This window comes from Sus scrofa, chromosome 15 (genome assembly GCF_054392235.1).
Source record: "Sus scrofa isolate SSC_HxYL_T2T_F1_AM1 chromosome 15, Sscrofa_HxYL_maternal_Yorkshire_Landrace_v2.0, whole genome shotgun sequence".
In the NCBI taxonomy this organism is placed as follows: Eukaryota; Metazoa; Chordata; class Mammalia; order Artiodactyla; family Suidae; genus Sus; species Sus scrofa.
In genome coordinates, this window is record NC_139397.1 from 90,458,652 (window position 1) to 90,475,745 (window position 17,094).

At 36.3% G+C, this 17,094-nt stretch overlaps 1 protein-coding gene across 4 annotated transcripts in view; it reads left to right on the top strand.

Annotated features, from left to right (window-relative positions):
• UBR3 (ubiquitin protein ligase E3 component n-recognin 3) overlaps positions 1–17,094 on the top strand; it is a 225,453-nt gene that overhangs the window by 58,261 nt on the left and 150,098 nt on the right. For all 4 annotated transcript variants that reach the window (XM_084999433.1, XM_084999434.1, XM_084999435.1 and 1 more), the window contains exons 7-10: positions 3,447–3,577; positions 4,653–4,881; positions 13,630–13,809; positions 14,944–15,077. In XM_084999433.1, the coding sequence (XP_084855559.1) occupies positions 3,447–3,577; positions 4,653–4,881; positions 13,630–13,809; positions 14,944–15,077 (674 nt within the window). The remainder of the gene's footprint in view (positions 1–3,446; positions 3,578–4,652; positions 4,882–13,629; positions 13,810–14,943; positions 15,078–17,094) is intronic.

Below are 17,094 nucleotides of genomic sequence, written 5' to 3' on the forward strand. Positions count from 1 at the left end.
TACCTATTATGGGGTAAGAGGTCATTGTCTTCCTTCAGCCTGGTCAGACTCTGGCTGAAGATACTTTTATGCAGACTTTACATTGAATTTAAGTTTATTTTCTATTATACATGAAGTTTTTTGCATTTAAGATTGCACTGATTGTCTTCTCTTCCTTCCTCTACTGGTTAGAAGTCATCAGAGATTTAACTTATCATATTTGGTTTAAGTATGTACATGAAAGAAATGGTTTTTTGAATTAGTAGAACATCTGTTTTCAAGAAGTGATTGCTGCTTTTGAAAATATCTGAAGTCACAGAGTGGTTTAGTTTTTGTAAGGAGTTGATTCAACAGTCTCAAAGTGAACTGAAAATATGTAATGACAGACAGGAGGAGAGGCATTGTGCTGATAATAAACACGTCTCTGGTTATTCTCAAACATAAATTTTATTTTATTTTTAAATTTTTTTTGTTATAGTTCATTTATAGTGTTCTGTGAATTTCTGCTGTACAGCAAAGTGACCCAGTTATGCATATATATATATATATATATACATTCTTTTTCTCAAATTATCTTACGTCATGTCCTATCACAAGTGATTAGATATACTTTCCTGTGCTGTACAGCAGGATCTTATTGCTTATCCACTCCAAATGCTATCATTTGCATCTACTAACCCCACACTCCCAGGTCATCCCATTCACTCCCCCTCCCCCTTGGCAACCACAAGTCTGTTCTCCATGTATATGAGTTTGTTTCTTTTCTGTAGATAGGTTCATTTGTGCCATATATTACATCCAGATGTAAGTGATATCATATGATACTTGTCTTTCTCCTTCTTACTTTACTTAGTATGAGAATCTCTAGTTCCATCCATGTTGCTGTAAATGGCATTATTTTGTTCTTTTTTATGGCTGATCAAACCTATACCTCTGCAGTGACCTGAGCCACAGCAGTTGGATTCCTAATCCACTGCACCACAGTGGGAACTACACACATGCTTTAAATATCTTGGCAAACTCATATCTTTTAAGAGCAGCAGTGAAGATGTATTTTTTTTCCTTTTTTATCTGAAGATGGAAAAATTGTGTTGTATATAACTGTATATAAATGTAGTCTGAAATTTTCAATCGTGTTAGTACTGTGTGAATTTTGAGAAATAAATTGGCTTGGGAGTTCCCATCGTGGCTCAGCGGAAACAAATTTGATGAGCATCCATGAGGATGCAGTTTCGATCCCTGGCCTCGCTCAGCAGGTTAGAGATCTGGCGTGGCTGTGTATTAGGCTGGTGGCTACATCTCCAATTCAACCCCTAACCTGGAAACCTCTGTATGCCATGGGTGTGGCCCTAAAAAAAAAATACAAAATAAAGGAGAAATAAATTGGCTTTAGCAATGTGTGCTGCAGATTTTTTTTTTTTTTTTTAGGGTCACACCTGTGGCATATAGAAGTTTCCCGGTTAGGGATTAAATCGGAGCTGCTGTTGCCAGCCTAAACCACAGTTGAGGATTAGTAGATACTTTTGCTTCTCTGTAGTTAAAAATCATAGTGTCTGTAGAATTTTATTTTATTTTATTTTTTTTGCTGTTCTGTTTAGGGCTGCACCTGTGGCATATATGAAGTTCCTGGGGCTAGGGGTTGAATTGGAGTTACAGCTGCCAGCCTATATCACAGCCACAGCAACGCGGGATCCAAGCCATGTCTGTGACCTACACCACAGCTCACAATAATGCCCGATCCTTGACGCGCCGAGCGAGAAGATCAAATCTGCATCCTCATGGATACTAGTTGGATTTGTTTCTGCTGTGCCACAATGGGAACTCTCCATAGTGTCTCCAGATTAATGGATTTATTAATCTGAAAATAATGCATTATTAATTATTAATGGAAAATTGAATTAAAGTTATATCAAACTTTTGTATCTGATTCGTCTTATTAAATTTAATTATTTACAAAAGAAATCAAGAGAGTGATTAAATACTGAGTTGTTATTCTTTTAGACCTATTACCTGAGGAAATGTAAGAACACATAACTTAGTAATAGAAGAACTGTAACATTGGGGTATGGTTCATTGAAAAAACTCTGTGGGGTTACCCTGTAAAACTGCTTATACTGTAATATAGTAGAGCTGTACCTGAGTATTTTGGTTCATGTGATTCTGTTTTTTTCAGATCTCTTATCTAATTCTAGTTCCTGTTTAAGCATTCCCACTGAACCTGTCCATTCATAGTTGGCTCTTGATGCACTTACATATATAGCTGATGGTTCAGAGCAGTATCCCAAGATAATTTGCTGCAGCAAAGATTGATAGAATTTCTGGTTTATTCTGAGTGATAAATATTAAAGAAAATGAGAGAAGGAGATAGCCAAAGTATTAAAAATATTCAGTTCATCATATACAAGTTGAGGCCTTCCTGTTGATTTAAGAATGGCAAGGAGGTAGAGATAAGCAAGAGACAGCCTAGCCCCTCAAGTGGTGGAACCTGGCTTTAGAAACAGGCTTTCCAGTAGATAATTTTCTTCCCCCTTTGAATACCTTTATTTAAAAGGGGCATGCTATTCCTGTTTCCTCTATGCATAAAGAGAGCATCTTGAGTCCAGTGGAAATAAGCATATCTAACCCTCTGTTACTTCCCTGGTATATTCCTACCAGAAAAAAGTAAATGCTTCTGTGTGCTAGAGTAAGCAATGCTCTAGTGAGTATTCTCTCTAATAAAGTTAGTTTTCATTTATGAAGGGTACTTTTAAAGGAATAGATAAGTTATTAAATCCTATACATTTTTTTCCAAAACATAAAAAATTAGATAACTTTGGAGTTTTTGTCCTTAATAGTATGATTTTTGTTTGTTTGTTTATTTATTTATTTTTACTTTTTAGGGCCACACCTGTGGCATATGGAAGTTCCCAGGCTAGGGGTTGAATTGGAGCTGTTGCTGCTGGCTTCCACCACAGCCACAGCAACGCCAGATCCAAGCCGTGTCTGTGACCTACACCATAGCTCACAGCAATGCAGGATCCTTAACCCACTGAGTGAGGCCAGGGATCCAACCCGCAACCTCATGGTTCCTAGTCAGATTCTTTAACCACTGTGCCACTATGGGACCTCCTAAAATTGTTATTACTGTTTTAAATTAAGTGCCATGGATCTCTTTCTTATAATTATTTTGAATCTTAGTAGAAATTTTAGATAAATGGCTTATATTTAAGGACAAGTACTTACTTATTGTTCTAGTAACTGCTTTATATTAAATTAAAAGGATTAACTATTTTATTATTTATTTACTGTGGACATTATAAAAATGTAGCTTGATATTGTTAGTATTAGCATTGAATTATTGAAAGGATAGCCTTAATTTTTTTGCTATATTCAGGTGTTTGAGGTTGATAGGTTCTTAATTATAGTAAGGTTTAAATGAGATTAGCAACTTAAATCATTATGTGATAAAGTTTATTTTTCTTATATAGATCAGTCCATAATGGATGTTTTGAAACATAAAAGTTTCTTAGAAGAACTGTTATTTTGGACTATAAAGTATGAATTTCCCCAGAAGATGGTGACTTTCTTACTCAACATGCTTCCAGATCAAGAGTATAAGGTATATACATTTTTCCCTTACTTTCTGAACTTTGCTCCCTTTCTTTGCTTTTGAACTACTAAGTCTTTTTGATGTATTTCTCAGCTCTGTTGCCAAAGTAGGGCCTACACAAAAAGCACAGTTTTATAGATCTGAGTCAGAAGCACCATTATAGAGCTTGATTCCTTACAGTTGCCTTTCTGCATAAAACTTGATCCAATAGGATTGCTTGGGATAAACAAATACACCATTGGACAAATAAATATGTAGTTACTCAGTAAGTTCTCTAAAGGAAAGAGCTGTACAAGGTACTATGAGAATGGTTTACTGGGGGCAGCTGAATTTAGGGGGGTTAGGAATGGCAAAAGCTATGGAGTTAGTAGTTGCTGGCTATAACTGTTAAAGACAACAGTTTCTGACTTGTATACATGTAGGTAGGTGAAGTCTTTTGTCTCAGAGGGTGTGGCTAGGGCAAAGTTACACTGCCTAGTGTCTGAAGAGACTATAAATCATGTTGTAGTTATTTTTATGATTTAACTAATAAAGCCTCTTTGGGAGTGAAGCTTTAATAATGCCATTGTTTTGTGTCTATATCAGCTTATGAAGGCAATAGAGGAAGTGTTATGTCACACAGAAAAGAATATTTAGCCAGAATAGCGGTCAGCTTTCAGATCAAATATGTGAAGATATTTCTTTTGGAGTAATCACATCGAAGCATTATTTAGTTATAGAAACAACTCTATGATGGTTTTCAGATGAGACTTTAGATTTTGTTAGAGTTGGTAGCACAGGACAGAGACACATACTTGGACATTATTAAATTTGATATATTTGTAAGCACAGTTAAGATTTGTATTTTCAAACTGTATTTGTAATTGCTTTTAAACTTTAATAATTTAAAATGCATATTAAACATTTTTTTAACCATCAAAGTATTTGCTAATTTTCCAAAAAAAAGAAAATGTGAGACTACCATCTCCTTACCTTGGACATCATCATAAGCTATAATAGCTTTAAAATGCCAATATAATATACTAGAAAATGTGTTCTAAAACTCAAACTGTTTTTTTTTTCTTTCTATTTAAAACATTTGCAGGTTGCTTTTACAAAAACTTTTGTTCAGCATTATGCTTTCATTATGAAAACACTGAAGAAAAGTCATGAATCAGACACAATGTCTAACAGAATTGTGCATATTAGTGTTCAGTTGTTCAGCAATGAGGAGCTAGCCAGACAGGTAACAGAAGAATGTCAGCTGCTGGATATTATGGTCACTGTGCTATTATACATGATGGAAAGTTGCCTTATTAAAAGTGAACTACAAGGTAAACTCAGAATTATTTCACTAGTTTTATAAGTATACTTTGTATAACCATCCTTAAAAACTCCTTGTATGCTGAAAAATAGCTTTAAAAATATTATAAAATAATACACATTTGTTAAGGAAAATTTTTGAAGTTTCAGCAAAATTTGAAAAAAAACTGTAAAATCCCTATAGTTTTGTTGAGCATAGATAACTTACATTTTGGGATATTTCCTTTCTGTCTTTTTGTGTGATATGAGTATATTTATAGATACAGATATGTATTTTAAAATATGCTATTTTACACATCAAGAATATGTAGTTTAATGATTGCAAGTAGTTAATATCATTTAACCTTACCATAATTTATTTAACCATTTTCTTTTTAGATATGTTTCTGTTTTTTTAAATTAGTTCAGCTTTGGGCATTTTATATATGTATACTTTAATAGTTTAAAAGTTGGAATAGGAGTTCCCGTTGTGGCTCAGTGGAAATGAATCTGACTAGTATCCATGAGGATGCAAGTTTGATCCCTGGCCTTGCTCAGTGGGTTAAGGATCCAGTGTTGCTGTGGCTGTGGCATAGACCAGTGGCTACAGCTCTGATTCGACTCCTAGACTAAGAAACTCCATATGCTGCAGGTGGGCCCTAAAAAGACAAAAAGACAAAAAAAAAAGGGGGGGGGAAATGAATTTTGCCTTTCATATGTTCCTTTAGCGTGGTCTTTAATTTTTCTGCTTTATGCCTACTTCATGGTTAATACACCTCAAATTTGCCTTAACATTTCTAGGAATTCCTCCCATTCTTATTTATTTGTGGTCTTTGATCTTGATTTACCTTTCTGTAATAATTTATATTATTTGAGTATTTGCTATGTACTTGGCAGTATGTTAATACTATTTATTTGTTGCCTCAAGCTTCTGAACAATTCTTTGGATTGGCATTATTATTTCCACTGCAAAGATGAGTGAGTAAATTGAGGCTTAGAAAATTTGAGTCATTTGCCATAGATTATATGGTTAGTAGATGACAAAGCCAGGGACTTTATATCTCCTGATGTCAGAATCTTAGTTCTTAGCCACAACGCAGCCTGGCCAACATTAATAGGACTGCTTCTTCACTTGTTGGCACTTGGAGCTAAACTTAAAAAATAACAACAAACAATGCCTCAAGGTAAATCTTAGGACTTTCCATTCTCTGTGGATGGGAGATCTTGTTGTACTTGAGACTTTTACTGTTGACTCATCTTGCATATCAGCGCTTATTTTTTCTTTATACTGATAGTCTCCATATTCTCAGATGCGATACCATAGCCTGAAAATTTATGTAGGCCTCAGTGCAGGGCGTGATGCCTTATATGTAATAGTAGCTCGCTAATAATTATGGTAGCTACCATCCTTTGAGCATTATATACAATGTTTTTTTTCCAGTGCTTTAAATGTATTATCCAATTTAACCATTAGTGATTCTGTGGAATATTTGTAAATGTATTTCTCCCATTTTATAGATGAGGCAGTTGTGACCTAGGGAGTTAAATCAAGTCGATAGTTATTATAGCTGTTAAGTGGTAAGGCTGGGTATCTGAGCTTCAAAGCCCATACCCCTGCCCACTGGCTGCCCTCACAGCATATGGAAGTTCCTGTGCCAGGGATAGACTCTGAGCCACAGCTGCAACCTACACAACAGCTGTGTCAACGCTGGATCCTTAACTTACTTTGCCAGTTCAGAGATTGAACCTGCACCTCCACAGAAACAATGTCAGATCCTTAATGAACTGTGCCACAGCAGGAATTCCACCTCTTTACTTTTTTTTTAAGAGGAAAACTGAGAGGCTACTTTGTATGATAGTTTTTCCTATCTTTGTGTAGGATGACCTTTTTTTTTTCTTAGAGATTTACTTATTACATTTATTGCTCTTTCTTTTTTCTTTTTGAAATAGTATCTATCATCATTCAGCTGTATCAATGATACTCTTTTTTTTTTTTTTTTGGTCTTTTTTTAGGGCTGTACCCATGACACATGGAAGTTCCCAGGCTAGGGGTTGAAATGGGGCTATAGCTGCTGGCCTACGCCACAGCTACAGCAATGCCACATCCGATCTATGTCTACGAACTACATTACAGCTCATGGCAGTGCTGGATCCTTGACCCACTGAAGGAGACTAGGGATTGAACCTGCTTCCTCCTGGATGCTAGTCAGATTCATTGCCACTGAGCCATGACTGGAACTCCTCAATGATATTCTTACACGTAGAATTATATTATTAGAAAAGGACTTTTATAAAAAAGTAATATTTTTAATTTATAAACTGGAAAAATTAAAAAAAACAGAAGTATCTATTCTTTTGAAACGAATGTGAATGTGGAGTCTATTTTCTTGACGAAGTGGTTTAACTATGTTTATTATATATGGTTTGCATTTCAAGAAAGAATGTTCGGGAAGATGTATATGAGTCTGTTTTCCTCCCCCCGCCCCCAACAGCTCTCCTGAGAGAGTTTTTATATTTGTTTCCTTGTCTTCCATTTGCTTATTAACCCAATCTAGTATCTGCTTCTGTCATTCTCTTTCTCTCTCCAAAATTGTGCATGACTCCAGTGACTGGATGTCCTTCTTTTTCCAGAACAGTTCCAAGTGATGTCTGTTATTTTGACACAGTTTTTTTTTGTTCGTTTGTTTTTCTTTTTGTTTTTTGGCCACACTCATGGCATATGGAAGTTCCTGGGCCAAGGATTGAGTCCAAGTCGCAGCTGTGACCTGTGCCACAGCTGCAGCAACACTGGATCCTTAACCCATTGAGTGAGGCCAGGGAATCAAACCCTCAGCCTCACGGAGACAATGTCGGGTTCTTAACCTGCTGAGCCACAATGGGAACTCCTCCAACATAGTTTTTAATACAGTCCTTTTTGCTCTCAAAAGAGCCCTAGTTTATACAACAAATTATATAATCACCGTTTCTGTAACTGCATGGCAAGGAAGCCAGTGGCAACACTTTGGTCCTGATCTTGCTTGATTTTCATTAGCATGTCACACTGTTGATTCTTTGTTCTTTGTGTGGCCTAAAACTATTTTCTACCTGTTCTATTAATTTTGGTGTTTCTTGGCACTTGGTCATGGTGTCTCAGTGTTTCTCATGTTTCCCATATTTTCTGAAATTGTTACATGGTCTTGGTTGCTTTCTACACATACTTCCTTCTAGCGCAGTTAGTTTGTCCTAGAAATTCATAACAGAAATAGAATTTTCCAGAAGCTAAATAGCTATAAGTAGCATTCCTAAGATCTTTAAATATGAATGTATTTTTTTAGCCGTATATTATATTATTTCTAAGCCAAGTCTTTAGTTTCTATGGTGTTTTTTTTTCCTCTTTTAAAAGTAGCATAACATTTCATGATATTTACTGGTTTTCTAAAAGCACCATATGCTTTTTCTGTTTTTACTTGAAGAGTATTGGAATGAGCTTTAAATATTGAACTAGCTGCAGATATTACACAAGATCTCTATACTTTCTTTTTATTTTTTAACAGCCTCTATCTAGCCTTTGTATACATTGTTATTTGGCAGTATTTGAAAATTTTGTCTACATTGTTAGTAAACGTAGGAGCTAATACAATGAAAATTCACGTGGTCATAGTAATAGCTGAAGATTAAAAGGAAAAAGCCTCTAGTAGTACATGACCTCTTCCTTACACTTTTACTTTGTCATATTCATTTCTACACCATTGCTGCTTTGTGATTCCAAACCTTCCATATCCCTGAAATTTAACGATTTTTCTTATGAATATCTGTGTAAAATGGAACTTAAAACCATGTGTTGCATAACTATAGGAATGTTTGTAGTTGCTAATAATGCCAGATTTATTTTCTGTCTTGAATATCAAATTGTTTCGTGAACTATTTCTTTGGATGTCTATAAGCAACTCAAGATATACAATGTCCATACCAAATTCTCATTCTTTCTATATTAAGCCTGCTTCTTTTCTGTTATTGCATGTGTGCATGTGTATGTCTGTATGTATTAGCACTCAGATAGGTATTTTGGTACCACTCTAATCATCTACAGAGCTTCCCAATCTAAAAACATTAGAGTCATTTTGACTTCTTACTTCTTGTAGATATAGTGAACATCATCTGGTCTGTCATTTAAATCCTTCTAAATATCTTAGAATAGCCAGTTCTCAGATTCCAGCACCATAGTTCAAGCCATTGCTGTCTCTAGGCCTTCTACCTCTAGTCATCACCATCATCATTCATTCATTCATTTACTCATCTGTTTATCTATTTGCCGCACCTGTGGCTTGTGGAAGTTCCTGGGCCAGGGATCGAACTCGAGTCACAGCGGTGACAATGCTGGATCCTTAATCTGCTGAGCCACCAGGGAACTCCCATCACCACCCTCCTTTAGTCTCTTTTCATACTAAACGTCTAGTCATTTCCTCTCTCTTCAGCCTCTCTCTGTGGCTTGCCATTCTCTTCACATGAATTGCAAACATCTAGACTCATTTCTGCTACCTATCCTCCATATTCTTTGTTCTAGTAATTCCATCCTTTTTTGTACTGCTTCCTCTATCTAGAGTACCATTTCCTCCCCCATCTCTAGTCTATTTGATTAATCCCAATTTCTTTCTCACTCTGTAAATCTCTGTTTAAACATCTCTTCCTCAGGAAACTTTTCCTAAATTGTAGACCAGCTTTATTTGTTCTTATGACTTCCTGTACCTTTCCTGTTAGAGTCCTTACCACACTTTGTCTTCTTAGGTATTAATCTCAGTGGAGAGAGAGACTATATAAATCTTAATTTATTTACCACTTTATTCTCAGAGCTTGCTAAAATACCTGACCCTCTGTAGAAGCTCAGAAAATATTTGTTGATGAGTGAATGTCATTTATTAGTGACTCATTGATCTCTCTATATCTGTAGTTGAAAAGTACCAATTGGGTAAAATTGGAAGTTCTAATCGTTTTATGTCATTAAAGATTCCAAGGTGTTTTTCACAAGAACGGTAGGTAGTATTTAAAGCACTCTCAGGAAAAAAGTGATTTTTATTTAATTACATTCTGCTTATTCATCTTCTGATTTCAATTAAATAGGACAGTGATTCTCAACGTTTTTTTTTTTTTTTTTTTTTTTTTAAATCCCAGCATTATCCTATCGATATCAGTGGCTCATACAAGGTCACAGTGACGGTGGTTGTCAGTGAGGGTTTTTCTGAATCTCAGGCGTGGATAATTTGTAAAAGCCCTCTTACCTCTACTCTCTCATTCAGTTAGAGCCTCTCTATCCTATTGAGAAGCACTGAAAGAGAGCATACTTTAGGGGGTCCTATTCTTATATATTGTTAAATTTAAGGGTTGGGTCAAATAATTTCATAGACTGAAACCTGAATTTAACTTATGGAAAATAAGAAGTGCAGTAGAAGCTGTCTTCACTGGTGAGTTTGATAACTAGGGGGTTAGTTAAAGAATTGATTAAAGTCATGGACTTGGAGAAGAGACTTGTGGTTGCCTGATGGGAGGGGGAGGGAGTGGGAGGGATCGGGAGCTTGGGCTTATCAGACACAACCTAGAATAGATTTATAAGGAGATCCTGCTGAATAGCATTGAGAACTATGTCTAGATACTCATGTCGCAACAGAAGAAAGGGTGGGGGAAAAAACTGTAACTGCAATGTATACATCTAAGGATGACCTGACCCCCTTGCTGTACAGTGGGAAAATAATAACAAAAAAAAAAAATTGATTAAAGTGAAGAATCATTAAAAAATGATACATATGAATCTTATAAACAGTGCTTTTTTTTTTTTTTTTTGGTCCTTTGTCCTTTTAGGGCTGCACCCACGGCATATGGAGGTTCCCAGGCTAGGGGTCTAATTGGAGCTGTAGCCGCCACCTGGTACCATAGCCACAGCAATCACAGATCCGAGCTGCATCTGTGGCCTACACCACAGCTCATGGCAACGCCGGATCCTTAACCCACTGAGCGAGGCCAAGGATCGAACCTGCAACCTCAATCAAGGTTCCTAGTCGGATTCGTTTCTGCTGCGCCATGACGGGAACTCCTAAACAGTGCATTTTAACTTAAAACACAGGAATGCATGTTTGTTCTCCAGTCTTAATTTGGGCAAAGCATTTTTAAGGTATGATTTTCTTTACTGGAGTTCTCCCTCATCTTTCTTATATATGCCGCATCTGTAAAGCATCATCAGAACATAAAGATTTTTTGTGACCAATGTGAATGTAAAATCCTTGTAGACTTTTATAATTTTTCTCCTCCAAGATTTTTTCAGGTGCTTTTATTGTCTCTCAAATGCTTATGGTCTAATTTTTGTAATACCTCTGTGCATTCATATTTTATCAGTTTATATACTTTTAATTTAAATTTTATAATTATAATAATAAAAAGAACAATTAGTATGAACAGAAACAAAAACAGACATTGGATAAGCAAATCTCTTGGGGCTTGTGTACTAGGGAATAGGCTACTTTGAGCATTCTGTGTATTATGGGTATTAGTGCTTTACAGTGGGAGTGGGGGGCCTGTTTGTCCAGTAAGTCAATTAAGCTGGAATACCTCAAAAGAGCTAATGTATATATAACTTCTTTAAATTTTTTTTTTAAACTATAGTTGGTTTACAGTATTGTGCCATTTTCTGCTGTACAGCAAAGTGACCCAGTCTTATATATATGTGTGTGTATGTGTGTGTGTGTGTATATATATATACACACACATTCTCTTTCTTATTATATTATCTTCCATAATGGTCTGTGCCAGGATATTGGATATAGTTCCCTGTGATATATAGTAGGACTTGACTGTTTATCCATTCTAAATGTAATAGTTTTCATCTACTGAGCCCAAACTCCCAGTCTATCCCACTTCCACCCTCTCCCCGTTGGCAATCACAAGTCCATTCTCTATGTCTGTGAGTCTTGTTTCTGTTCTATAGATAGGTTCATTTGTGCCATATTTTATTTTATTTTATTTTTTATTTTTATTTTATTTCATGTCGTTTTGTCTTCTTGCCTTTTTCTAGGGCTGCTCCCGCGGATATGGAGCTTCCCAGGCTAGGGGTCTAATCGGAGCTGTAGCTGCTGGCCTACGCCAGATCCACAACAACTCGGGATATGAGCCGCGTCTGCGATCTACACCACAGCCCATGGCAACACTGGATCTTTAACCCACTGAGCAAGGCCAGGGATCAAACCCACAACCTTATGGTTCCTAGTCGGATTTGTTAACCATTGCGCCACGATGGGAACTCCATTTGTGCAATATTTTAGATTCCACATATAAGAGGTATCATATGGTACTTGTCTTTCTCCTCCTGACTTACTTTACTTAGTATGATAATCTCTAGTTGCATCCATGTTGCTGTAAATGGCATTATTTCATTCTTTTTTATGGGTGAGTAGTATTCTGTTTTAGATATATGTACCACATCTTTTTAATCGATTCATCTGTCAGTGGACATTTAGGTTGTTTCCATGTCTTGGCCATTGTGAATAATGCTGCAATGAATATATATCTTCATGTATCTTTTTGGGTGCTTGTATCTTTTTGGATTATAGTTTTGTCTAGATATATACCCAGGAGTGAGATTATAACTTCTTTTTTTTTTAAAAAGGGCCACATCTGCAGCATGTGGAAGCTCCCAGGCTAGGGGTTGAATAGGAGCTACAGCAACAGGGGATCCGAGTCACATCTACAACCTACACCATAGTTCACGGCAGCCCTGGATCCTTAACCCACTGAGCGAGGCCAGGGTTCGAACCTGCATTCTCAGGGATAGTAGTTGGGTTTGTTACCTCTGAGCCACAGTGGGAATTCCTGGGATTATTACTTCTAATAGTAAAAATTTTATACAAGGCTGATCCTCCTCATCCTTTCCTTCCAACAGTGTACTTTTAATTTCTTTTAGGTTTAAGAAATTTATGTGTGTTTTTTTGTTCTTCCATTTTGGAAATACTGTGTTGCCAAAAAATTTACGTGTTTGTTCGTTAGTTCGTTCTTTCTTTCTCTCTCTCTCTCTCTCTCTCTCTCTTTCTTTCTTTCTTTCTTGTCTTTTTGTCCTTTTTTTAGGGCTGCAACTGTGGCATATGGAGGTTCCCAGGCTAGGGGTCCAATCAGAGCTGTAGCCACCAGCCTACGCCAGAGCCACAGCAACACGGGATCTGAGCCGCGTCTGCAGCCTACACCACAGCTTACGGCAATGCCGGATCCTTAACCCATTGAGTGAGACCAGGGATCGAACCCTCAACCTCATGGTTCCTAGTCGGATTTGTTTCCGCTGTGCCACAGTGGGAACTCCTGTTTTTTTTACATGTTCTTTGAATTGAAGAAAGCAATTAAATATATATTGTTCAGGTCATACAGATTTGGTTGAAAAGATGGAATGAGATTAATCTAGGGATAAAAACATTTTATTGATTGTGACTGAAAATATTGCATTATGTCATTAAAATCAAGGAAGTAATAAGGTTTTATAAACATAACTAACTTAATGTAATATGTTAGACATGTAATAATTATTACAATGATGTGCCAAGTGTTATGTTAACTTTTCACTTAATTCCCTTAAGATAGGTGTCTTTCTCTGTTTTATAGATGAGGAAACTGATTCAGAGTTTTGTAATAAACCTAAAGCTGTATAGATGTTAAATTGCAGGATAGGGTTTGAATTTAGGTGTCTCTGATTCTAAAGTGTATAATCTGTATCATTTGTTAAGCCTTTTTTTTTTAAACTAATTTTTTTGGTGTGTGTGTATCTATTTTAGATGAAGAAAATAGTTTACATGTGGTAGTAAATTGTGGAGAAGCATTGCTGAAGAATAACACTTACTGGCCTCTTGTCAGTGATTTTATTAATATACTTTCTCATCAAAGTGTGGCTAAGAGATTTTTAGAGGACCATGGTTTGTTAGTGACATGGATGAACTTTGTATCTTTCTTTCAAGGTAGGAATTTCAGTTTTTTTTCTTAATTTTTTTAGTTTGCAAAATGCCTGATGTTGAACTGTCAAACACTAATTAAAAGATAATAACACATCATTTAGTTACATGTGAAATGCCTCATTTTATTCTATTTTATTTTATTTTATTGACTTTTAGGGCTGTAAGTGTGGCATTTGGAAGTTCCCAGGCCAGGGGGTCGAACTGGGGCTGTAACTGCCTGCTTATGCCATGGCCATAGCAACTTGGAATCCAAGCTCCATCTGCAGCCTGCACCATAGCTCATGGCAATGCTGGATCCTTAACCCAAGTGAGCAAGGCCAGGGATCGAACCTGCATCCTCATGGATACTAGTCAGGTTTGTTTCCATTGAGCCACATGAGAACTCCACATGTCTCATTTTAATGAGTTGCTGTTTGTAAGTGTTTTAATAAAGTATTAATGAAAACATATGTTATGGAATGTCAAACTATTACATAGGAAACAGGAGTTAATTTTTTTTTTTTTGTCTTTTGCCATTTCTTGGGCCACTCCCACAGCATATGGAGGTTCCCAGGCTAGGGGTCCAGTCAGAGCTGCAGCCACTGGCCTACGCCAGAGCCACAGCAACTAGGGATCCGAGCCGCGTCTGCAGCCTACACCACAGCTCATGGCAATGCCGGATCTTTAACCCACTGAGCAAGGGCAGGGATTGAACCTGCAATCTCATGGTTCCCAGTCGGATTCGTTAGCCACTGAGCCACGATGGGAACTCCCAGGAGTTTAATTTTTAAAAGCATTTTAAAGCATTAAGCTAGAATAAATTTCTAATCTCTTCTCCAAGAAAGATTTGTAACATTGTCATAAAAATTTAAATCAGCATCAATTAAAATAGTTATGACTTTTTAATTTAATATAGTCAATTATGTTATTTAAGAGACACTTCACAAACTATTTCTAAGAAAACCTAGTTTGTAAAGAATTCCAAAAGAATTAGATTATTTTATTTTTAATAATTTATACATTTCTATACATATTGTGTCATTTTTGCCATTTGAGTGCATTAAAATTACTGTTTCATACGAGGAAGTGTTTTACTTGGTTTTCAATACAGGGATTTGCTTCCAGTTGACAAGGTTTATATCTTTTAATTTTTGCAAGGTATGAACTTAAACAAGAGAGAACTAAATGAGCACGTGGAATTTGAATCTCAGACCTACTATGCTGCTTTTGCTGCTGAACTTGAGGCCTGTGCACAGCCAATGTGGGGACTCCTGTCACATTGTAAAGTTAGGGTATGTGGAAAGTATTTTTGTTAATATCTCCATTTGCCTTTAAACTAATTAAGAAAATGATTTGTGAAAACATTGATTTGTTTATTTGTATGTAATAATATTCAGTGTTTAATTCTGAATTCAGTTCTGTGAAAGTTGACCTGAGATGGTAATTATTATTCTTAGGCAGGTTGGAATTCCTTTATATTATCAGATCTTTCCAGTCTTCTCTTATTGTGGATAGTCTCTGGAGCTTTATAACTCTCCACATTCATCTTTATTGTTTCATTTTACCCGTTATCAATTAGTTGCCTAATGCTTCTTGTCTTTCAAGGGATCAGATATTCCTCAGTAAAGTTTATACTTTTAAGATTTCAAACAAAACCAGTGTACATTCCATACAACTTCCAGTTGTTTGTAAAAAAAAAAATCTTAAGAGTATCAAAGCAACAACATAAATTCTTATAATTGGTTAGGAAACGCTTACTTATAATTGCATGCATTTATGTCTTTCTAGACAAATATATCTTTTACTTATGAATTTTAAAGTGTTGGTTCGATAGGTCTCCAGAATCTTTGGACAGTTCAGAAAAAATATTATCTCTTAACCTTATTGAACCAGGTACGTGAATCAGATTTTGCTGTGTAGATCCCATGAGATTCCAACTGGCTAGACTGTACCACTAAGCAAGTTGGACAAGATTTTATAGTGGTCTTGGCTCTGCCACTTCCTACTTAGGTGACTTGGTTAACTCGTTTAAAACTGAACTTCTCAGTCTTTTTCCTCTTCTTTTAAAAACTAAAGGAAAGAAAATAGAAATGGGACAGCACAAAGCCTGTTCTTCCTCATAGTTTTATTAAGAGACTATCTTACATATACTCTTTAAATGTGTGTAAGCCGATTTATATTTTCTCTTATGGCTCCACCTTTCTCTAAATGAAGATGACTCACAATTTTGTTACACTCTAGCCAGATTCACATTTTCAGTAGCTCCAGTTATTCGTGTAGATCTCCTTATAAGTAGCTGAAGTTTTTGAGATTCCTAACCAAATTTTTAGAAACATTTGCCCATATTGTGCCCTTTGTGCCATTTTATGTATGGTGTCTTTTTTGTCTTTTTTAAAAAAAGTACTATTATTATTTTAGGGCTGCACATGTGTCATATGGAGGTTCCCAGGCTAGGGGTCAAATCAGAGCTGTAGCTGTAGGCTTACAATCACAGCTATAGCAATGCAAGATCTGAGCCGCATCTGTGACCTACATCACAGTGCATGGCAACGCTAGGTCCTTAACACACTGAGCGAGGCCAGGGATTGAACCTGCGTCCTCACTTCTGCTGAGTGAATGGTGTCTTAAATGATGCAGTTATGTGAGATAGAAACCTTCCCCCCTTGCTGCTCCAGCTGTATTCAAGCTATAATCAGATACCATGAATTCTCTTTTACATTTCAGAAATCTCTCTATCACTTCTTTCCTCTGTCTTAATTTATTTCTTTATATTTTAAAAATCTGGGTTGTTAAGTAATTTCTCAACTGCTTTTCCTGCCTCTAGATTCTTCCTACTCTAATATGTTCCAATACTTAAGTTACTTCTAAGCTCTATGCATATCTCTGCTTTGCTTAAAAATCATTCAAGTTCTTATCTGTCTATAGGATAATGTCCATCTTTCCTATTGAGGTATTTAAGACCTTCCACAGTTTGCCCTCAGCTTGTCTCTTTGCTTTCCTGTAACCCCTCTACCTCCATGCTTTCCTTGGATTGATTACCATTCCTCAACACACAATTCCTTCTTGATTCCAGGTCTTTTGTTCAAGATAGTCCCTTTTTGGTCATATACTTTCAATCTGTCTGCTTAGTCTACTGCTTTTCTTATGTGAGAAATCATATGGGAAGCTTTAAAAATACTTTCTGTAAGTATTTGTGAGATGGTGAGACAGACAGTGCCCAAGTCTCACTGTCAGAGAGTTTGATTTCAGTGGTGTGCAGTAGGACTTTGGCAGCAATTCTAACTGGAGTGAAAAACCGTTAGTATTAGC